Here is a 22,458-nt window from a genome sequence, read left to right as displayed (position 1 = left end):
GGCGGCAGTGCGGCGGCGAGGGGCCGGTGCGGGCCATGAACAGCCGCCTGCAGGAGATCCGCGAGCGACAGAAGCTCCGCCGCCAGCTCCTGGCGCAGCAGGTACGGCCCGGAGCATCCGCAGGGACCGGGGCGCTGCGGGGGCGAGGGCCTGGGGCGGGCCGTGTGCGGGGCGGGACCGCGGTGACCGCGGCGTGACTTCGTGTTTCCCGCTTTGCAGCTGGGGGCCGAGAACGCGGACAGCATCGGCGCCGTGCTCAACAGCAAAGATGAGCAGCGGGAGATCGCGGAAACCAGGGAGACCTGCAGGTCGGTATCGGCGGGCGGTGGCTGTGCGGAACTGGGGGCTCGATAGCAGTACAGGCCCGGGAAATGCGATGTGATTGCACTCGGTGAAAGAAAATGCAATAATTAGTCAAATCAACGCCTTGACTAAGGGGAGTAGGGTCTAGTTATATCTTTCTAACTGCAGCTTCGAAATATAGGCTGACTTTTGTTTCTGGTGTTAAAAACGTACTGTATGGGAAAACCGAGATCTGAATTTAGAATGGGCCATCTGTGTTGCCCCAGAGCCTTCATGCTTTTGCTAAGCACAGTTCAGGGAAGTTTAGTTTAAAAGTTCTCATGGAACTGCGGATGTGTCTACGACAGAGCAGCTACTGCTTATCGGTTCTCACGTGTGTGAACAGGCTTAATTTTGTAGACAAACTGCTTTGGGGTAAAACAAGCTGTACCTTTTAGAACAGAAAAAAATGAGAAATGGAAGGGAAAGCTTAATTCTGTAGATGTACCACTTCGGTTAAAATAAACTGTATTTTTGAGAGCAGAAAAATGAGAAAGAAAAGGAAATGACTCTTTTGAAGAGTTCTGTCCTTAATAAGTTGTGCTGAACTCAAATACACTGACAGAGTATCATGTATGATGTTTTGAAATAGTTTCAGACTTGTAACATGCAGTCAAGGCAGATTATCAAAGATTCCTGAACAATTTTGTTTGGAGACAGAAACTTTTATATGAGGACTTTTGGCTCTTCATAGGGCTGCTTATGATACTTCTGCACCAAATGCAAAACGTAAATATCCAGATGAGGGAGAAGCTGATGAAGAAGAGATTGAAGAATATAAGGTAAGAAAAAGAGGAAAAAGTTACTTTTCTCTGGTGTTGTGTCCTTGAGATACTTAGAAAATACGTGTGTATATAAAAATAAATGTGATGTGTATAGATCCTTTAATATGTGTGTGCCACAGTGTCATCTCCTCTGATGCCTTCCACTGCAGAAATGTGAGGGGAGGACACAGATGCTACGTGGTTCACCTCAGGTGTGACATAGGTGCATTGAGCTGTACACACACTGAACCCCGATGTGTGGAGGCTTAATTAGTGCTGCTCCTAGGAGGAGGCAGGCTTAGGTGTTAGTACCCACAGGGAATAGCACCGAGCCATGGCCAGCTGTGGGAAGAAGTGGTAAAATGTGTGTGGCCTTGGACACACACAGAAAGAATCTTGACCAGAATTTTGTTGTGTCGAAAGGGAGGCTTGCAGTTAACAGGAGGCACGGGCCATGGGATGAGACAAGGGAGGCTGAGGGTGGCTTCTGACCTGTCTGTGAAGTGCCAAGGAATGCAGTGGAAGAAACAAAGGATTCTGAAGGAATTGAAGTAAGAGGCATGGTTTGGGGTGTTCTTCAAGTGTCCAAAATGCCCAGGAAGAGCTAGGTTAAAAAAAACAAACCAAAATGCCTCCAAGGTCATTGAAGAGTGAGTGCTTGTCAAACTCCATGCCCTTCATTTTTAAAATGCTCATCCCAAAGCTATTTGACAGCTTTCTTCTAAAGGCATGATTATGATACAGCTGTCTTTTAAGATTTGCTTTGGGATCTGTTTGCAGGGTATGTCCTCCTCCCTTTTTTCCATCTTCTAGTAACCTTGCTTCTGTGGTTAAATAGAATCAATGTCAGTGTATTTATGAAATAGTGCGGTGTCTGCTGTTCTCTTGAATGCCTAAAACCAGTAATTTTTGAAATACGAAGTCTTCATTGTGTTACATTTGTGTTCAGGTTTGTAATCTTTCTGTAATAATGTCTGTCTTTTACCTTAGTAAACCAAAAAGTTAATGTATGACAAGATGGTTCTTGATGACTGATTTTGAAAGTCTCTCTGTAAGGGACCAGACATTATTTTTAACATAATAAGTATTAGTCTGTACATCCTGTTTAGTAAAGAAATTAAGTCACCATCAGGTAGAAGGTTGTTATCAATTTATTTTACTTCTTCGCCAAGTACATGGTTAAAGAACTAAATTTTAATTACCTGTAAAGTATATACAGATAAGTCACTTGGGTTGGCAAAGCACATGAGTCTTATCATTAAGATTTTCCTAATCAGCGTGGAGAAGACTTACCCTGAGGTGGGCTGTAACCACTTGCAAGTGGCCAGACTTTTTCTGTATTGTTGAAATGGAAGAATATTTTAATAACAGTAGCTCAGATAAAGTTTAGTTGAGCACATGAACAGACATAAGAAACTTGAAACCCCAGAGTAGAACGTCTATAGCGGAGTCATCAGCTGTTTCCTGCAGGCATTGCTAATTCCCTATTGGCAAGCAGATAAGAAAATTCCATCTGCATTTATGTAACTTTTTCCTGAGCACTCTGAACCTGCTTAAATTTAGTCTTGTAATATGAACTCATACAAAAATCTGGATCCTTAAGGTGTCAAGCCCTATTGTTTTGTGTTTAATGCAACTTAGACAAAAGCAATAATAGACTTAACTAATAGTATTGTGGGCAAATCTTGCGAGTTTGCCCGTTTTGTTCAGAAAATCAGAGGTATTTCTGATGTGAAGTGACTTGTCTCTATATCCCTGACTTGCAGAGTTGGGTTCTATGTGATGGGATCAGGTAAGTCTTCTGCAGTGATTGAAAATTTTTTTGCCCTGGCTTCAGATTTGGTGGAAATGAATGTGCCCTCGAACCTGTATGAGGGCAGTTTTTGAGGTAAAAGATGAAGTATTTTACTTTTCTCAGGCATGTAGGAACATCTGATAAAAAAAAGAAAAAAACCAATGTGTTTTAATTTTGTGGGGTTTTGTTTGTTTGTTTCTTTTGTGGGTCTGTTTTTGGTTTTTCTGTAGAATAAGTGTAAATTTATAGTGGTGGTTCTTCATAAGGCTCAGGCTGGTGTGAGAACAAAGGGCAGGAAGCAGCGCTGCTTGTTAAACTCCCACTGGCAGCTTGACTCCAGTCTTGGAGCCTGGCTCTGCCTTGCCAGCCTTGGGGGATGGGCAATAGGGAAGAGATGAAACTATTGGAAAAGTGAATAATGTATATGTTAAAGCCAGAAAGTTGAGTTGTGGTTCTGGAGAACTCCTTAAATAATCTTGTTCTTGTGGAACTGTAACAGTTGCCCCGGGGTTAATTGAGCTCCCTAGTCTGTATTTGGAAGTGACAGATAATGGGATTAGAGTGTCTGCTGCTACTGCCAGGCTTTTCACCACCCTCTGGGAGCTTTTCGTGATGTTCCACCCCTCGCCTTCCCCAGGTGATTTGACTCCATTGTTTGAACCTGTATGAGTGTCTGGTTTGTGGAGTTTTCACTTTGTGTGGAGTACAAAGCCACTTGTGGTTCTTTTTTGCTGTCTGCCCGCCTAATTTGAGACAGCCCTGTTCTACTTTGTTTCTGCAAGCAGAGGCCTGCAAGCTTGGGATGCTTCCATGCCATTGTTGTGGAGGCTGAAAAAAGCTTACTTGGTTGAATCATGAATTACATGTATCTCCAGTCATTTGAAATAAAATATGTTTGAATATTGTGGGTAGTTTCTGTTTCCCTAACTCAGCAACTTAATACCAGATGCTTTGGAAAACACAGATAATTAATGTACAAGAACCTGGTATCTTGTGTAACCGCTGCTGTCATTCTGTCTCTGCTGTGGCTGTGTCCTTTCCCTTTGAAAGGTGGTGGTGTGGGCTTTTGTTTGTGGTCACAAGACTTTTTAAATCACTTATGAAGGTATAAAGAGAACTGGGATGACTCGGGTATCTAACTGGTGCTTATCATCAGAAGGGCAAGATTTAGAGAAAGATGGAAGAGGGAAACAGGTGTAACTTATGATGGCATAAGCAGTTTTTAGTAAAACTCAAGCTTTCAGCTTTTTTTTGGCCTCAATAACACTTGCTGCTGCTTGTCTGTACATTTCTTTTCCTTGCAAACACTTGCTGTTTCTGATAGTAATCTTGTTTTGATCTGGTTAAACAGACAAGCAAAATGACTGCTGTGTATCTAAGTTCATCACCTGAATAGAGAAGGGGAAGCTGTGACCTGTTTATCACATCAGGCATTTCAGAAGCTGGTTCAAAGCTCCACTTTGGAAATAACAGAAGTTTACTTAAAGGTTTCTACAGTTAGAGGGAGCAAAATTGGGAGAGACGACGCTTAATTTTTTATTCTGCACTCAGCTTATGTAGCATAGGGTAAATACAGCTGTAATACTATGGTAAATTATATCATTTAGTAGTTCTTTATTTTATAAATCTGTATACTGGGTTGATCCAGGATCAGTGGGAAGGCAGAAAGTTGAGTTTCTATTCTCTCTGAGTTTTGTGTTGGATGCTCAGAGTACATCGGTGTAACAGATCTCTGAATCCCAGAAATCTCTTGAATGAACAGTTGGTGGCTCTCTAGATATATTTTATGTAAATTTTGGGGCTATAGAATAGGAATGTTAAAGTTACATTTAAGGACAATCCAAGTGAAATACTGACATGTACCATGAGCCTGTTTCTGCCAAGCGTGGACTTTGCTAAGGCTGGAAGATAAGAGATGATTGTGTGGATATAAATGCTCAGAAGTTCTGCTGCAGAAGAACCTCAACGAAATATATACTTTGTCTCTGTCTAAGGAGTGAAAGTTTTGTGGGACAAAAATGAAAAGTTCTACACCTTGTAAGGCACTGTCAGAGGCTGGAAATGAAGGGGTTCTTATTTTATTCTTCTTTCAGAGGCCTTTCCCAGTAACACTCTCCTCTGGTGAGCTGGTGAGAGAGGTGCAGACTTTTTGGGGAATAGATAATTTTTTTTCGCCCTCCAACACTGGAGCTGGATCTGCTGTTTGTAGACAGCCCAGTTTTCGTTATGATTCTGCTTCTTAAGGAAAGGACAGAAACAGCACGATCTTGTATGCACATTTGTAATCCCTGCTTTATTTCCAAGGATGAGGTAGAGCTGCAGCAAGATGAAGAGAACCTGCCCTATGAAGAAGAGATTTACAAAGATTCCAGTACCTTTCTTAAGGTGAGCTGCTTTTGCAATTGGAAGTGTCATCAAAGCTGGCCTAGGTGTGTTAAACTGTTTCTGCAGCCGATGGGGGCTGAAATACAGCTTTAAAGGCTGAAGTGGTAGCCTGGAACTCACAAGTACAGAAGTTTCCTCTGAAAGATCTGTCTGTAACTGGTGTTTGCATTGTTCTGAGGCAGCTCACAATGAGCTGCAGGAGTGGTGGGCCTGATTTGGAACTAAAAGGATGGTCTAACCAGTGGAACTTAAAAGGCATGTTGAAAAGATAATCTGCTCCTTGCTGATTTATCAGGCTAACACATACAGCGTGTCTGTGTATGTCCAGTTACCTCCTGTTGCTCTCACTGAACTTCTTCCTGTTCTCCAGGGCACTCAGAGCTTAAATCCACACAACGATTACTGCCAGCACTTTGTGGATACAGGACACAGACCTCAGAACTTCATCAGAGACGTTGGTATGTCACAGCCAGTAACTGTTTGAGGATAACTCATTTTATTCAATAGCACTTCTTTTTCTTCCCTTTTTTAATTCCTTACAGTTTTTGGGAAGTGCAGGTACACAAACACTTCCTGGTTTTTTGTCTCAGTGTGCATACATATTGGTTTAGACATCTTTATTTTCAATTACTTAGGAGGTCCTTGTTGCTAAGGCTGCTCTTACCCTTGGTTTTACTGGAAAATACTTCACCAGGAGGATCTTTTTCCCAAACTAAGCTCTTTTGAGTCCAGAAAGTAGATGAGTTAAATAAGCAGATCTTGAAACCTTTGGAAGTTTACAGTTCACCTGTGTACTGGGCTGTATTGCCTCTTAAGCATGTAAAGCATGGAAAATACTGACATTTAAGGCAGGAAGCAGTATGGATAATGTTGCCCAGCTAAATGAGGTAACTGCTGACAGCTCGTTAGAGTGCCCAAGTTTAGAGGAGGATGTTTTTCGAGTTTACGTGTATCCAGACATACCTTAACTTGCTACTGAAATGATGCTACATTGGGCCTGAATTTAAAATTGCTAGAACTAAGGCACAGTTTGGTCCTGTTTCCCAGAATAGGTGCCTAGCATTTGGTTTTTAAAAGAAGCAAGACATCTCCCTCTGCAGTTTTATGCAGCAGTTCTCTGTATTTTATCAAGTGTAAGATTGCCAGGGCAAGTGGGTTGTGTTTGTAGACAGCAGCCCAAAGAGGTTTGGTTTGCCTCCAGAGGCTTTTAGTTTATTCTTCTCTATATTTTGTGAATGCTTCTGTGAAACACATCTGGATGGTTTTTAAGAAAAATGGGCTGTTCTGACTCAGTTGTATCTTTATCTCAAAAGCACTTGGGCTTCTCATTTATGTAGTTGGGATAAAGTTCTACACTGTTCTTGGAAATGAGTACAGAGAGTAGCAGCCCATGTTGTGTGCCATGACTTCTCTGCTGTGTAATGAGTGGGGGAGGGACAGGACAAATGCTCACGCTGGTGTTGGTGGGGAGATGAACACAGCAGCAGCAGCTGGGCGTGAACCTTTAACAGGGCTGAGCTGTGTGTAGAGCTGCACTTTGGTGAGCACACATTCTCCACACCATGGTCAAAACTCTGCTGAGGTGCTACATGTCATTGGACACGGCCCAAAGTAAAACAAGTAGTTCCACAACACCCAACTATATCTTTCTGATGTTACTGTTTGAAAAGAGGGAGAGACCTGTGGCTCTGGGTTTGGTTAGTTTGGGCTTTTTTGGATGGAAAATTCTTTTACATCTATTGCTTAGCTGCTGATAACTGGCTTCTGTCTCTGTTGCCCAGGGGTATTGGATTCACAGTGGCTGGAAGCAGCACAGTGGTGGAAATCAGGAGAACACAGTAGTAGTTTTAAGCTGTTACATATTTAAGGAAAAGGATGAAAATAGCTTTTGGGTGTTTAATGCATGAGTAGTAGAGGTTAGGTACTGAGAACTTTGCTTTTATCATTGCAATCCTAGGATTGGGACTTAAGTTTGATTTAAAATAAGGAGAGAGATGAAGGGTTTGTGGGTTTGGGTGAGGTTTTTTCTCCAATTGATTAACACCATTTCAAGTTGTACTTTTAAATGAACATAAAGCCTTTTAAGTAACTCCTACTAAAGTCGAAGCAGGAATGGCCCCTTGTTGGTTTGTGCTGAACCTGCTGCTGGCAATAGCAAACCCATTGTCTCTAAGGGAGAACAAAATATACTTCAAATGTATTTTCCTTTTTACAACATTTGCTGCAGAAGATCTAATTAGCATTCTGTACACATGAAAGGTTGGAAAATTGACTTCATAAAGCTAAATGTAGGAACATGTGTTCAGATCTTCGTGACTGGCACCACAGCACCAAATCTTAATGTAAAGGTTACCTCAGGGAACCAGCCACGCCCCAAGTGCCACCTGGGAAACAGTCATCAAAGATTACACAGAGTATGCTGTAAATGAATGGTAATTAGATCTCAATATAAATTTATTTATTGGGGAAAACCAAAATAACTTCTTTCATCATCCTGGCACTTTTAGTTTAGATGAAAGGTGGTTTCCTTCTGGTAACTGGAGTTGTGAACTCCTGATCCACTGTAGTGCTCTAGAGAAGATCAGAGCATAGACATTGCATCAGTAACAGCCCTAATTAGCTGGGGCAGGGCAGGAGGCTTTTGTCAAGTGCTGAACAAAAAACTGCTTTAAAGGGTTTGGTTTGTTCTAACAAAAATTAAAATGAGGCTACGTATTAACATTTAGACCTATTCAGAATACTGGACAATGCTTAACTGATACAGATTTACTCTGTTAAGTAGTTGTTAACTTCATGTTTTCTTCTTCTTAGGCTTAGCAGATAGGTTTGAAGAATATCCCAAACTTAGAGAGCTCATCAGATTGAAGGATGAGCTGATATCTAAATCTAACACTCCTCCCATGTAAGTGTTCTTGTGGAAAATGCCTTTCTTCTCCAGACCTGTCTGAAGTTAGCTGTCTGCTTTGCAAATCTCTATCTTCAGCACCTGCGTAGAATTTACATTGTCTCTTTCTGTTTGTGTATACAAATTAATTGTAGCATAGAAGAATAAGAGCACTCTGTTTTTGTTAGCTTAATCTAGATGTTTAATATAGTGTATAAACTAGATTTTCTTTCCGACATGTGATTATTTATAGTATCTAAAGCTTTGATTTTTTTTTAAGAGCAAATTGTCAACTCATTTGGCTGCAGGCTTTAATTTGGGAACTAAAAGAACATCATGTCATGGTGAATCTCATGTTATCATGTGGTTTATGATAACAAGAACAGCTTTAAAGAATTGGCCTCTTAATATAACCTTAGTTTTTCATGTACCAGCTGTTTTGTGTAGTGTTCAGCTATTATCTTCATATCCATCAATCACATGTTACTTTGGAGTTGAAGGCAAAAATGTTTAGGCTGAGTGGAAGTCATACGTCCTTATGGACTTTGAATTACTTGGAGCTTTTGCTGAATGTCAGACACAGCCTCAGTGTGCAGCATGTTACTCCAGGGATTCAAACCTCTCTGAACTTAACCTAATGCTTGTCATGTGCAGTAGTCTTAATCTGTACCACAGAAACCCACCTTATTTAATGATAGTCACATAAAACCCCATGAAATAGTTGTCTGAACAACTGAGTGCAAACTGCAGAACTCAAGCTGCTACTTTAACCTAGGTGTGTTTTGGCATTCTTGGTCATAAAGTACAAGAGGGTGGAAAAAACAGTAATCAAATGCTGCCCTCTGACGACACCGAGTACACATGGGGAGTAGTAATCTCTTCCGCACGCTTTCTGGGAAGGGGAGGGTGGTGGTCTGCTGATCAGCTTTCTTAACATTAAAGGAATTTGGGGGAGACAGTGTAATTTTTCGATAGTGATAGAGCATTGAGTGGTGTGCAGGTGTGGAGGAGAGTCATAAGTCTGTGTGAGCGTGTATTTAATAAAGTCAGTGTTGGGGGGGAATTTTGCTTGGTACAGGAATAGAGAAATACATTTATACTATACACAGAGTAACAATGTTTCCAGTATTTAGAACTTTCGGAATAATTTTTAAAATATGCCACTTTCCCAGTTAGCCAGGTAGTGAGTGTTTGCTTCTTAAATGCTTATGTTTCCTGCTATTATAGTCCACGGGTGTGCAGAAAGTGCAGTGAGCCTCTACTAGGTATTGTTGTGCAGTCTGTGTGGGCATCTGTTTACTGCTTGCTAAGTTAGAATCCTAAAAAGTGTTTATTAAGACTGCTTAAAAAATGCAATGCAATAGCATCCAGCCTCCATTAAGTGAGGATGTGTAATGGATCTCCTCTGGATTTAGAGCATTTGAGGTGTACAACCCACCCAGGAGACCCTGCTCTTTACTGGCTGCACAAAAGTGCTCTGTGGAGTGTAGTTCCCAGGCCACTGTTGCACCTTGTCCAAGCAGTCTGGCATCATCTGTTTAACCAGGTATTTGCAAGCAGACTTGGAAGCCTTTGATATTAGGGAACTGAAGTCCAAATTTGATGTGATTCTCCTGGAGCCGCCATTGGAAGAATATTACCGAGAGACTGGCATTACTGCCAATGAAAAATGCTGGACCTGGGATGATGTAAGTACCTTTTTTGCTGTGAAGAACATTTCATACGTTTGTTTAAGCAAATAGTGTCAGGGTTTAAATTAGTAAATACAACTTTTTGTTCTCTCTGAGCCTGGCTGAAAACTTAAACCAAGTAATAGTGGATTTTCTCTCTGCCCTTACCTTCCCTGAGCTTTCTGTTCGGTTTTTTGCTGTTGAAATACCGAATGTCCATTGAAAATATTCCTTTCGTTCTTGAAGTTCTTGAGATTCTTAACACGTGCTTTTTAATATGCTGGTCTTCTAGTAAAAAGTATAGGTAAGTTTGCTTTACCGACATTCCTCCATTCTCCAAGTACTGATTGGGTAGGAAATTTTAATGGTCAAACCCCAGTTATAGTCCCTAGAAGCTTAACCAAATAGATAAATCTCATCCATGGAAGTCTTTCTCTTGTATTTTTTTTTTAAATGGTGCCTGGTGGTGCTGCCAGGGAAAAAACATTCCATCGTAACTGAAAAAGTGGAGGTGTTGGAGGCAGGACTCGTCCTCCTGGTTTGGAGTTAAATCCTCTTAGAATGGCTCCTACTGCATTATTTTTCCTCGGAGTGGCACTGAATGAAGCTTGATTTGATGTGTTAGCAAGTTAAAGATGAACCCTTTCAACTTGTGATGACTAACAGATGCTTTGCATCCGAAGTTATTTCATCTTGAATGTTACTCATTTGTCATTGTTGAACCCCTGTCCTCATAAATTCTGGCTGCTCTTCCTGAAAGTGAAAATGGAGAGAATGTCTTTCCTACGTAGTGATAGGAATTAAACTGGGATTTTTAGGACATCTTCACAACCTTACAGGGAGGAAAAGAAACAGAGTACTATGGCTTCTGTATCAAATACTTTTGCTGCCAATGGAATGATAAAATGAAGCAGAGATTTGAGGAGGAGATCATGTAGGTTGTATTGGTCTTTTAAGCCTAGAATTTTTTGTACAGGTAGAATTTCTGTTTGTCATGGTTTCACCCCAGCTGGCAGCCCAGCCCCAGGCAGCCACTCACTCACTCCCCCACCAGAGGGATCAGGGAGAATATTGGAAGTGTAAAAGCTGGAAAACTCACGGCTTGAGACAAAGACAGTTTAATACAGAAAGCAGAAGCCATGCACACAAGCAAAGCAAAACAAGGAATTAGTTCCCTTCTTCCCTCACGCCCCCAGGTGTGCTTCCTGATGGTTTCTGTGACAAAGCCTCAAGACTCAGTATTCATCCTGATACAACTGGTGATTTTTATTTAATTCAGGAACACTTACATTGCATTTGTTATTACTAGATCATGAAATTGGAAATTGAAGAAATTGCAGCCCCAAGGTCATTTGTGTTTCTGTGGTGTGGCTCAGGCGAGGGTCTGGATCTCGGCCGAGTGGTAAGATGTTGTTTTAATTCAATTTATCAGGGACAGGCTTAAGAGTTTATTTTTATCTTTGACTTTTCCCTGTATGGAATTCTCAGCCCTAACTACTGAGGGATGTTTTGTTACTGTGCTAGAGGATATGTGATTTTAAATGGCATTAACTATTTAGATAGTGTTAATGTCCAGATGAGGCATTGACTCCGTGAGGAAGCATAATTCCATGGGGTCTTGGGTTTGATGTACGCATGTTGACACAGGAGCAGGTTGCCAAGTTACAACTTTTTAAACAGAAGTCTCAGGAGTTTTCTGCCAAAAATATTCATGCTAGGAGAATGGTCCTCCTGTTGCATAAATTGAGATACAAATGTCATCTTTCTGCAGACCAGGGAAATGCTGCTTGTGTTGGGGATGCTGCAATAAGAATTCCTAATTGGCTCTTGCTGTGCTGAAGCATTCTTTATTCAGTTCGAGCAGTGCTTTCCACGAAAACAATTCACAAACGACCATTCAAGGGCAGCCTGTGGTTACTGATCTGTTTGCTTTAGCCGTTTTTCGGTCTGAAGTTGGCCAGATGGATTTGGTTTAGTCATAGACAGGTTGGTAGTAGCTGGACAGCCCTTGAATAAGAAATGTCAAGTGCCTAAGGGAGTGTTCAGTTCAGGTTACTTGATGTTTTCGTGTAGTGTGAACTGGTTTACTTGTTTATAATATTTAGTGTCTGCGCAAATGGGGTTACAGAAGATGTGAGGACATTTGCTGGATTAAAACAAATAAGAACAACCCTGGCAAGACCAAGACTCTAGACCCTAAGGCTGTCTTCCAAAGAACCAAGGTAAAGGATTGGCTCCATTCGTCTTTGTTTCCATTCTGTCTCTCTGTGCTAATGACACACCTGGTATTGCTGACAGGCTTGAGAGAAAGCCAACAGGAAGACTTCCAAGTTCTGTTCTGCAAAGCACATTTTATGGAACTAAACTTAGCAGTAGAATTTGACTGAATTCAGTGTCAAAAGAAGTCTTTAAATCTGTAGATTTTATATCAATCTATTAATAAAAAATAACTATAGAAGACTGGCTATTGGTTCTAAATGCACACGAGCCGGTGTGTGCCCAGAGCTTGGACTAGAGAGAGGTGTGGGGGAACCAGAGCTCAGACAGCATCTCCTGCCTTCCTGGAGGTGATTGTAAAGCACAAGTGATAGAATGGGTCAGCCTGGTTTAAACCATTTTTTTAAAGATGCTTTGTGGAGGATGTGTATTGAAGGAGGTGCAGAGAAAAAAAAGTGTTCTGATTTGAGACTCAAATGTCTGTTGCTCAAAAACTTGGAGAAATACAAATTGAATTCATAAATAATTGTCTTGGGTACATGTGAGCGTAACTGGCAGTTTTACTGAGTAGAGAGAGCTGGCTGGCAATTTATTCATTTCACATGTCAGTGAACCTCAGGACTCCTTCCTCATCCATTAATCATTCGTTAGCATTAAACATCCTCAAGTCTGTCTCAGATTGGCCATTGTTAGGAGTATAACTTCCCTTTAGGATATCTGGAATCATTCTTTGACTTGCATTTACATTAATCTGAAGTTTGTTTGAAAGTGTGTTGTATTACTTATAAATATTTATAAGTATAAATACTGTGTGTTTATTGCATATAGTGTTGCAAATATGTGCAGTTTGCTCATGCAGGCAAGGCTAAAACTAACACAGGAGGATTGGGGGGGGGGGCCTTTATGTCTTTGTTTAACAAAGAAAAATAGTTTCTGGTATGGGGGAATTCCTCTGTTTATCGAGCCAGAGTTGGGCTGAGGTCACTGTTTGTGATAAACACTAAAATGGAGTGAGTTTGCTCTGACCGAACAAACAGCCTGTTGGGCAAGCTGTGTTTGCCAGTGGTGACAGCAGCAAATGCTGTTCAGTTCTTTTTGGCTGAGGCATCTCTCCATGGATGTCACAGGATCCCAGGTATTTGTGAGTGACATGCTGTGTGGTATGGAAATAGAATGTTTGGGATAGTTCTCCTAAGGACTAGATTGAGAGGGCTTGGCTTGGTGGGTGATTTGCTTAGCAGTATTCTGCCTCCCACTTAGGTAAATTCCAGGTCCAAACCCCTGTTGCATGAGTGCAACATCATCTGCAAAGATTTGATAGGTCTGATGATGTGCCTTTCATGTTTACCCAGTAACTCTGCAAACCCTTTCCAAACTTTGGGAATGATAACATGCTCTTTCTTGTCTGCAACTGTTTCCTGAGCCATCTGGTGGCGCTTAGTGAGTCAGAGTGTTTGATCCTGGGGAACATCACTCATCCAAGATTGATATTCCCAGAAAGAGAGCTCTGAAATGAGTATGTAGGAGCCTCTTTTCAGCTGGGAACAATCATGGTGATTCCTCATTCACGGATGCCACATATCACTCACTTAAATTGGTCTGCAGTGTTGTAGAAGGAAGGAAAGCAATGCATGTTACAGCTCAAGAACACTTCTGATGTTGATGAGCTGACTGAGAGTGCACCGACAGTGTGGTAGTGGTTGTAGGTTTTTATGTGGTAATATCTTCTAGAAAGGAGCCTGAGGGGAATTTGGAGGGCTACTTTGTTAACAGAGGTACAGTATGAAAAGTACATCTTATTTCCACTGTCTGTTTTATGACTGAAAACTTTGAAAATTATTGTATGAATAAAGTTAGGATCAGAATGCTAAAGCAGGTATTAATCATAATTAATAACTATTCCTTTGCTCTTACCATCACCTTTTTCTCATTTGCCTTGTGGAGACTTCTCAGCCTTTCCAGCCTAAAGTTCTGTAATTGAAGAAGTCCAAATATCTTACTTCAGCCTTGATTTGAGTTATACCACCTCATAGTGTAGTTTATCAAGCTTCAGCTTCAAGTACTGCTCTGCTTTGTTCTTAAATGGCTCCTTTGGTAGTTCCAGCTTTTCTGCTCTAGTTCATGCTTCAGACTTTTCTCTCATGTAAGAGTGGGATGTACTGTACTTAGAACTGCCTTTGCTGTCCCTTGGGCTCATGTGCCACAGCAGTAGGTGTGACAGGTGACAGCTCTGTATGTGTGCAGGAGCACTGCCTCATGGGCATCAAGGGCACCGTGCGCCGCAGCACCGATGGGGACTTCATCCACGCCAACGTCGACATCGACCTCATCATCACAGAGGAGCCTGAAATCGGCAACATAGAGAAACCTGTGGAGATTTTTCACATTATTGAGCATTTCTGCCTCGGGCGACGGCGGCTTCACCTCTTTGGGAGGGACAGCACAATTCGACCAGGTAACTGCTGTGTTGGTTTTGGTCAAACAGTAACATTCATTTCAGGGTCCTAAAGAGGTTTCCAGATGTATGTCACAGGTCAGACAGCAGATCTCAAGGAGATACATTTTTGGTACATGTGAAGATCTGTCCGTCACAGAACTGTTGTTTGGAAAGTTTATGAGAGCTATAATTTATATTATTTTTTCCACAAGGAAGATTTTTGTTAACCAGTATTTTTTCCTGTCCATGTATTTAATTCCTCAGTGAGCATAACAAAATCCAGTTGAGATTCCTTTTCCCCCATATGTTTACAATTCTCAGAAAAGTGATTTCTTTCTCCAACTGATTTTCAACCCCTATGAGCCAGTGTCTGAAGACCCAGTGTCTCAAGTGGGTGTTGCATCTGGCATGATGCAAAATGCATAGAAATACATGGATCAGGACACAATGTTCAGGTATCCCTTCAGTGCTGCTGTCGGTGGATTCTTTTCTGTCAGTGTCTCATAGAGTCAGGTTAGTCTGGTTGAACTTCTGTATTTTTTAAAAACACTGTTGTGGTGTAAGGACAAGTAGGAAGAAGGGGTAAGGGCTTGTGAAAGCACAGCATGAATGTTCCCACAGCCACATGTAATAAAAAAATTTGGAAAATGAAAATAAGCCATTAGAAATACCCAGCTGAAATCTTAACTTTTCAACAACTCTAGAGGTGACTTTTCATTCCACTAAATGCAGGTGATGTGTAGGTAAGTGTCTCTCCCTGTCACTTGAGTGTTCATTTCCTGGGAAAAGGCCAACAGTGGCCTTGAAGCCTGAAGTTTGTTGTTGCTTCTGCTGACTGTGGTTTTATTCCCCAGGCTGGCTGACGGTGGGACCCACCCTCACAAACAGCAACTTCAACGCAGAAACGTATTCCTCGTATTTCACGGCTCCCAATTCCCACCTGACCGGCTGCACCGAGGAGATTGAGAGGCTGCGGCCCAAGTCCCCACCACCCAAGTCCAAGTCTGACCGGGGCGGGGGTGCTCCCAGGGGAGGAGGAAGAGGAGGGACTTCAGCAGGACGGGGTGAAAGGGGCAGGGAGAGGAACAGAACCAACTTCCGTGGTGAGCGGGGCGGCTTCAGAGGGGGCCGTGGAGGGACCCATCGAGGGGGCTTCCCCACCCGCTGAGGAGGTAACGGCTGCTTCTCCTGGTCTACACTTTGTCTAGGAATCTTTTCTGTAGTCTTGTTCTTCCTGCAGTGAATTCCTCTGGGGACTCCAACTAGATGACTTTTACAATTGTTTTTGGTGCACGCCGTTGCAGACAGTCGGCCTTGCAGTTTGGCACAGCCCCTCACCTGGCCATGTCCTGCACGGGCAGCACTGAACTCACAGCAGAGAGCACCAGCCCATCATACCACGGGTAGGACCGAAGTGACCCCCTTGCTCTCCCCTGAGGAACCTTGCAAGGTGGAGACTTTCTTTTCAACTTGATTTTCTCCAAAACATGGATTCATCATCCATGTTTGGAGGTTTGGGTTTGGATTGACTTGTATTAATATGGTGGAATGGGCACAAAATGCAGTTCTGAGTTGCATGGCCACAGCAGGTTTGCTGTCTTACGGAAGAAAAAGTGCTGTGTCTGTACTGACACCTATTTTAACTTCTCTGAAACTAAGGAGCAAATGAAATAAATAGAATTCTATTTTTTCTTATTTGGTTTAAACTTCCCAAATTATTCCTGGGAATAGGAAAAGGTTAATTTTTAATTTGTGTATATGCACTCACCTTTCTTGTCAGTAGTGGGGAGAGTGGTAATTCTGTGAGTTGTGTGTTGTGCTTCCTGGAAAGCAGCAAGTTGTGCATTTACGCGCAGCCCAGAAGTTGTGCACAGGTCTGGGTTGCTCCGTGAGTGGGGCTTTTCCCCCAGTGTGTGTCTGTAACACCTTGTTCTGTGGGAGGGAAGAGCAGTGTTCCTGCAGAGCGCTCCCAGTGACCTCGCTGGAGGGAGGATTGCACATGGGAGGTGGTGTGTGCGTCCCAAAAATGATTGCCTGGTGACAAGGAACACTGATGGAACTGAGTGCTGGCTTTGCCTGCGGGTGTTGCACACATTTGGGAATGGCTGTTGCTGATCCAGGGCAGTGTGGAAAGACAGTGACTCCCTTCCCTATGTACAGTGTCTGTTTTTAGCAAAATCACAACTCTGAGCTTCTTGTCCAGTTCTTGGTAGGCTGAACAAACCTGACTTTTTATGTCTCAAGGTCTTACATGAGGATTTTGGAAAATTGGCTTTTAAGTCTCAATGTTTCTCTCTCTTGAAGCCCAGCTTTTAAATAATTGTCCTGTAAAGTAGCGGACTATTAAACATGTTTATCAAAGCTGATGTTGAAATATTTTTCTTAATATTTTGTGGGTTTGTTCTCTTTGAGGTTTTGGAATTGCTAAGTGGTTTCCAATGTGCTGTTGTGTAGGCAGGAACTGTTCTTTTGGTGCATGGAATGTTGGCACAGAAGATTTGGAGGGGCTGGTGAACTCCCTCGCTTTGGTAGAGTGTTGAGCAGGGGATTGCCGTAGTGCCAATGGAAGTTGCCTTTTGCTTACAGCTTGTTTCTTCTGCCATATTTGCACATCTGTAGAGTGACTGGATTTGGGGAAGGGGTGTTTTAAAGGTGATGTTCATCTGTTCATTGGTGAAGTCTGCCACAGGCTGTGTGGAACAGCACCTGAGAGAAGGTAAATGCCATAGTAGGGATACTTTTTTTTGGTGCTTTTTGCCCTAATTGTGTTGTTACTCAAAAAGAAAGACACTTAATCTTAGTGCCACTGCTTTTGTGCCAGAGACAAATATTTTCTTGTTTTTCAATTAGTAGAAAATGTTAATTTCCATTTCCCCCTTTTAATTACATGCCCAATGCTGGTAGTTCAGTGCATGGGCTGCTCTTAACATACACATAGGCTACATGGAAGAGGAGGGTCAAAAACAACTGGATGTGATGTGCTTCTGTATCAGGGCTGCTCAAGACTTCACTGTTGGCAGAAAATAGTGGCAGGTGATGGAGGTTTCTTGGTTCTTCCCCTCAAAGCAGAAATAGCTCAATTCCTGTAAGGGGAAAAAAAAGAATAGTGCTGCAGAGAGTGTTAGATTAGAGCTCTCTGGATGGGCCACCTTTGCCAGCAAAATGTCATGTCCATGTTGTTAATGAGCAACTGATGGAATGTTTTAATTGAGGTTAATGGACAAAGAACTCCACATCTGCACTTGTCCTCCATGAAGAACAGCACCTACCCCTGCTCATCTGAAGGTGGCATTTCAGCAGTGACAGACTGACAAAGGCTGTAGAGGTAAGGCAGCAGTGCAGGGCTGTGCACTCCCAAATCTTGGTCTGTGTCCCTCTGGGGACGGAAATGAGACTTAGGAAGTACTGGAGTGAGACACAGTCCCACACCCTCCCTTATACAGTAAAAACAGCAGGTCATTTTCTTAGTCACTGGGATTTGAACCAGATAGAAATGGTAACTAGAGATGAAAAGCTTTTAATTGCATTACTGGTTGTCAGGTGAATTCTCACTTACAACACTTGCACAGGAGCAGGAGGATAAGGCTCCGAATCACTGAGCTGATGAGTGTTCACTTACCACAAGTAAATGAAGATTTCATTTGAGCATGCTCTCCTGGAAGATGAAGAGCCTGATGAGTTTCTTCCTTCCCACTTTTATTAAACGCACAATGCCTCCAGTCTCATTTGGGGTGCCTGTCTAGATCTTGTCGTGTCTTTCCATTCTGGAGGAGGCTTAGAGTACTTGGGACTATCTTGCACCCTGTGAATTCAGTGAAGGATTCAACACCTGCACTGCCTAGGTACTCAGAATGTCTCAGCATTTGGCTTCAGAGGGAATTTAAGACCCCAGTCACCTGTAGATCATTGTAAATCAGCCACCAGCTGGAGAATTGTGTCCTCCACTCTCTGACAGTGTTGGTTACAGGAAGCCGGCTGGAATGCTGCCTGTGCTGTGCAGGTTGGCTCTCAAACAAGGAGTTTTGAAAACAAAAAGCTGCTGTCAGGAAGAGCCACCCGCTCTGTGCACAAAAGGCAGATGATGCCTTCTGCAGCCTGGCAGCTATGGCACCAGCATATGTGTCTCTGGTTCTTAGGGACGTCTATCAAGACGTTGCAAAGTAAATTATTCATACTAACATTATAAAAAGTCCTACAGTCTGTGGAGTTGGGAGAGAGGTTCAGCAACAGAGAACTGCTCTTGAATAGAGAGATTACAAGGAATGCCACAGCAATCACAACTGCCATATAAGTAATGTGAGTATGAAAATGAAGGCACAGATCAGTGTTAAGCAGCAACACCTTTTTATACAACTTCCTTATGGGCCATGCTGAGTAAAAGTAAATGAAAACAGGTCAGTGCCCTATTAGAGAAATGCAGGGTAATAGCAGTCCCCTCTTAGCTCAGAGCAGAAAATACCTTCTCTTTATCTGTACTGAGCAGCTTTTTGTCATCTCTGTTTTTCAGCTTGCCCGGTGCTTCCGCAGTTGGCAGTGAAGAGTGGAAGATGAACAACCTCCCAGCACGTTCTGCAGCCTGTTCCAAAGACACCACATTGGCACCTTTATTACTGCAAGGTTAACAAGCCCGTACTCACACACTGCGGGGCTCTCAGAGAACAGTGGAGGCTTTCTGCAAGCTCCTCGGAGGTAAAGAATTCATTCCCAGACTCAGAGCCTGAGGGAATAAGCCCCCAAACAAACAGGGGCTTTTCTCTCAGTAAGTAGCAGTCCAACACACAGCTTTGCCGGCCCAGGCATTCTGACACCGTGTCCTCCTGAGGAAAAGGAGGAGTGCCTCTCTTGGAGACTTTCCAATTGGATACAAGCACTTTGCAACAGGCATCAAAATACAAATACTCAAATTGGATCAAATTAAAAGGAAATGCAGTTTTACAGAAAAACTCAGTTCAGGCACACTGGTGTTCCATACAGTTTTATAAATGGGTGACAATTCCATCCCTGTGGCAGATTGCACATTGAAATCTACACTGCCAAGACGGCAGACACAAATCAGAAATCGTCATGTTCACAGGACATTCCACCTTTCAAAATAAGCTGTGGCATTCTGGGAAACCAGAAATCCCTCTGCTATGGCAGGAACACAACTGAAGACAGCACTGACTTTTCAAAGAGCTGAAGTTTCACCCCTAATATTTCAAGAACAGTTACTTTTCATCACGAATGTCAGTTTCTTCAGTTCCTTTTAAGAAGCTTTCTCCTGAAGGATGGAAGACTTCCCAAATACCTGTTTATCCTGATAGGCATCAGAAATTACTGACATTGCTTTTATCAAAATTTCTGAAGTGTGTATATATTAACAATATTTGTTTTATGATCTCGTCATCATAGTTATTATCCCCGTTATTGTTGCTACTATTAGTAGCATGTACTGTCATTAATGTTACATGATTATATATTTCTTGTTTTCCATTACTGAACTCTTCTGATCTGATCACCTGGGCTGGGTCTTGTCTCCGACTCCCCTCCCAATCCCACTGCGAGGGTGGGAGGGGGCGAGTGGCTGCTGGTGCGGAGCTGCCGGCTGGGGTTCAGCCACCCCTGGGTCATTGTGGGGGCTCGCAGGGGCCCAGCGCTGCCTTTGGGAGCTCAGAACTGAGACTACATCCTGCAACTTTGGGCTCACAGAGACCCTCAGCTGTATTTTGGGAGCTCAGGATCAGACTCACATGATCAATTTTTGGGCTCACAAAGAGAGGCTGAGTGCTGAATTTGGGGGGTGCAAAATTCAGGCTCAGAGCTTAAAAACAGATTAAATCCTGCATTTTGGACTCTGAAACCAGGCTCATATGGCCAGTTTTGGGGCTTAGGAACAGTGACTAAGGCCTGTGCTCTCAAGGTTTAAGTCAGACCAAAAGAGCCCAGGCTTCAGAGACCATGTGCCACAGTTTGGCTGCTCAAAACCAGGCTACTTTGGCCAAGTGCAGACACATTAACTGAGTCACGATTTGGGGACTTGAAACCAGGGTCACTCAGACAACATTTGGGCTCAGAGAGAGTAAGTTCTGCAATTTAGGGGCTTGAGGCAGAGACCAAGTCCTGTGTTCTGGGGTTCGGGCTTCACAAAGTGCTGTGTTTTGGGGGCTTGAAGTAAAGCCCAAATCCCGTGTTCGCGTGTTCATACTGGGCTCATTTGGCCAGCGTGAGTCTCAGCTCGAAGGCCTGCCTTTGGCACAGCCCAATCCCGGGCTCACCCGGCCACACGGAGAGCTCAGAACCAGCGACTCGGACCTGCCTTTGGGGCTGGAGGCGGAGCCCCAGTGCCGTGCTTTGGGGCTCAGCCCGGGCTCCCGGGACGGTTTTAGGGCTCAGAGCAGAGCAGAGCCCAAACCCCGCGTTTGGGGGCACGGGCAGAGCCCAGCCCCGCGCGGCGGGCTCAGCACGGGATGCCGGGGTCTGCCCCGGCACCGGCAGAGCCCCGGCTCCCCGCGGCCGGAGCGGGCCCGTGCCCGGGGAGCCGAGCCGGGCGCAGCCAGAGCAGGACACCGGCAGGAGCCGGGAGCGAATCTCCGGCCCTGCCGCAGCTGAGCCGGGAGCGAATCTCCGGCCCTGCCGCAGCTCCGCCGGGAGCGGCCCCCGGGCCGGGGCTCGCACAGCGCCGAGCGAGGGTCCCGAGCGAGGGTCCCGGGCCCGGAGCGGCCCCGCACGGGGCGGGCCAAGGGCGGGCCAAGGGCGGGGCGGGACAGGGCCGGCTCAGGTGCTCGGGATGGAGCCGGACCGGCTCAGGTGCTCGGGATGGAGCGGGACCGGCTCAGGTGCTCGGGATGGGGCGGGACCGGCTCAGGTGCGCGGGATGGAGCGGGGCCGGCTCAGGTGCTCGGGATGGAGCGGGGCCGGCTCAGGTGCGCGGGATGGAGCGGGGCCGGCTCAGGTGCTCGGGATGGGGCGGGACCGGCTCAGGTGCTCGGGATGGGGCGGGACCGGCTCAGGTGCTCGGGATGGAGCGGGACCGGCTCAGGTGCTCGGGATGGGGCGGGACCGGCTCAGGTGCTCGGGATGGAGCCGGACCGGCTCAGGTGCTCGGGATGGGGCGGGACCGGCTCAGGTGCTCGGGATGGGGCGGGACCGGCTCAGGTGCTCGGGCCGGGCGGGGCCGGGCAGGTGCGCGGGGCCCCAGGGCGGCTGCGCGGGGCGGGGCCGAGGTGATTTGAGCCCCAGGAATCGCCCCCGGCGCCATTTGCTCCTTCAGAGCGCGGTGGGGCCGGACGCGGCCGGTCCGGGCTCCCCCGGCGGGGCCCAGGTGAGGTCTCCCCCCTCTGTCTCTCTTTTCTCCCCCTCGTACCCCTTACCCCGCTCCCTCTCCGCTCCTGAACACCCCCTTTCCTCCTCTCCTTGCTCCCCTACACACCCCGACCCCCTACACTGCCCTTCCATTCCTCCCCCTCCTACCCGTGACCCGGCTCCCTCTCCCCTCCTGTATCTCTCCTTCCCTCCCTTCAGTGCCCGCTTCCGTCCTCTCGCTGCACACCCCGACCCTCCGCTCTACCCCTCCTTCTTTCTCCTCCTTACCCCGCTCCTTCTCCCCTCCTGAAACCCCCTTCCCTCCTCTCCCTGTTTCCTTGTACATCCCGAGCTCCCAGTCTACCCCTCCTTCCTCCCCTCTCCTTTCCCCGGGCACCCAGCCCGACCACCGCCCCCATTCCCCCTCTACCTCTCTTACCTACACCCCCCGCACCCGGCCTCCCCATAACCCCCCCCCCCCCGCTTCCCTACAAACTCCGATCCCGCTTCTGTTCCTCTTTCTCATTCTCCGTCCGCCCTCTCTGCCCCTCCTGACCCGGCCTCCGACCTCCCCTCTACCCTCTCTATTCCCCCCTTCCCTCTCTGCCCCGCTTGTCCCCCCTCTCTCTCCCTTATTCCCCTTCCCTGTTTCCCCGCAGCCGCGGGGTTCGGGGCGCCGGATA

General features: G+C 45.0%; 1 protein-coding gene across 2 annotated transcripts; it reads left to right on the top strand.

Annotated features, from left to right (window-relative positions):
- The first annotated feature begins 6 nt into the window (after window positions 1–6).
- METTL14 (methyltransferase like 14) lies at window positions 7–19,040 on the top strand. Of its 2 annotated transcripts, XM_032110380.1 has the most exons (12): window positions 7–101; window positions 220–308; window positions 1,037–1,124; window positions 5,206–5,286; window positions 5,657–5,744; window positions 8,098–8,188; window positions 9,717–9,858; window positions 11,150–11,242; window positions 11,946–12,062; window positions 14,302–14,512; window positions 15,349–15,666; window positions 19,002–19,040. In XM_032110380.1, the coding sequence occupies exons 1-11, from the start codon at window positions 36–38 to the stop codon at window positions 15,660–15,662; spliced, it is 1,380 nt and encodes a 459-aa protein (XP_031966271.1). In that variant the 5' UTR covers window positions 7–35; the 3' UTR covers window positions 15,663–15,666; window positions 19,002–19,040. The 2 variants fall into 2 exon arrangements, with proteins under 2 accessions (XP_031966271.1, XP_031966270.1); XM_032110379.1 differs by lacking the exon at window positions 19,002–19,040 and having other exon boundaries at window positions 15,349–16,860.
- The last annotated feature ends 3,418 nt before the right edge of the window (window positions 19,041–22,458 follow it).

This window comes from Corvus moneduloides, chromosome 5 (assembly GCF_009650955.1).
Source record: "Corvus moneduloides isolate bCorMon1 chromosome 5, bCorMon1.pri, whole genome shotgun sequence".
In the NCBI taxonomy this organism is placed as follows: domain Eukaryota; kingdom Metazoa; phylum Chordata; class Aves; order Passeriformes; family Corvidae; genus Corvus; species Corvus moneduloides.
Note: the sequence above shows the minus strand (reverse complement) of the source record. Positions and strands in the feature narration are given on the sequence as shown.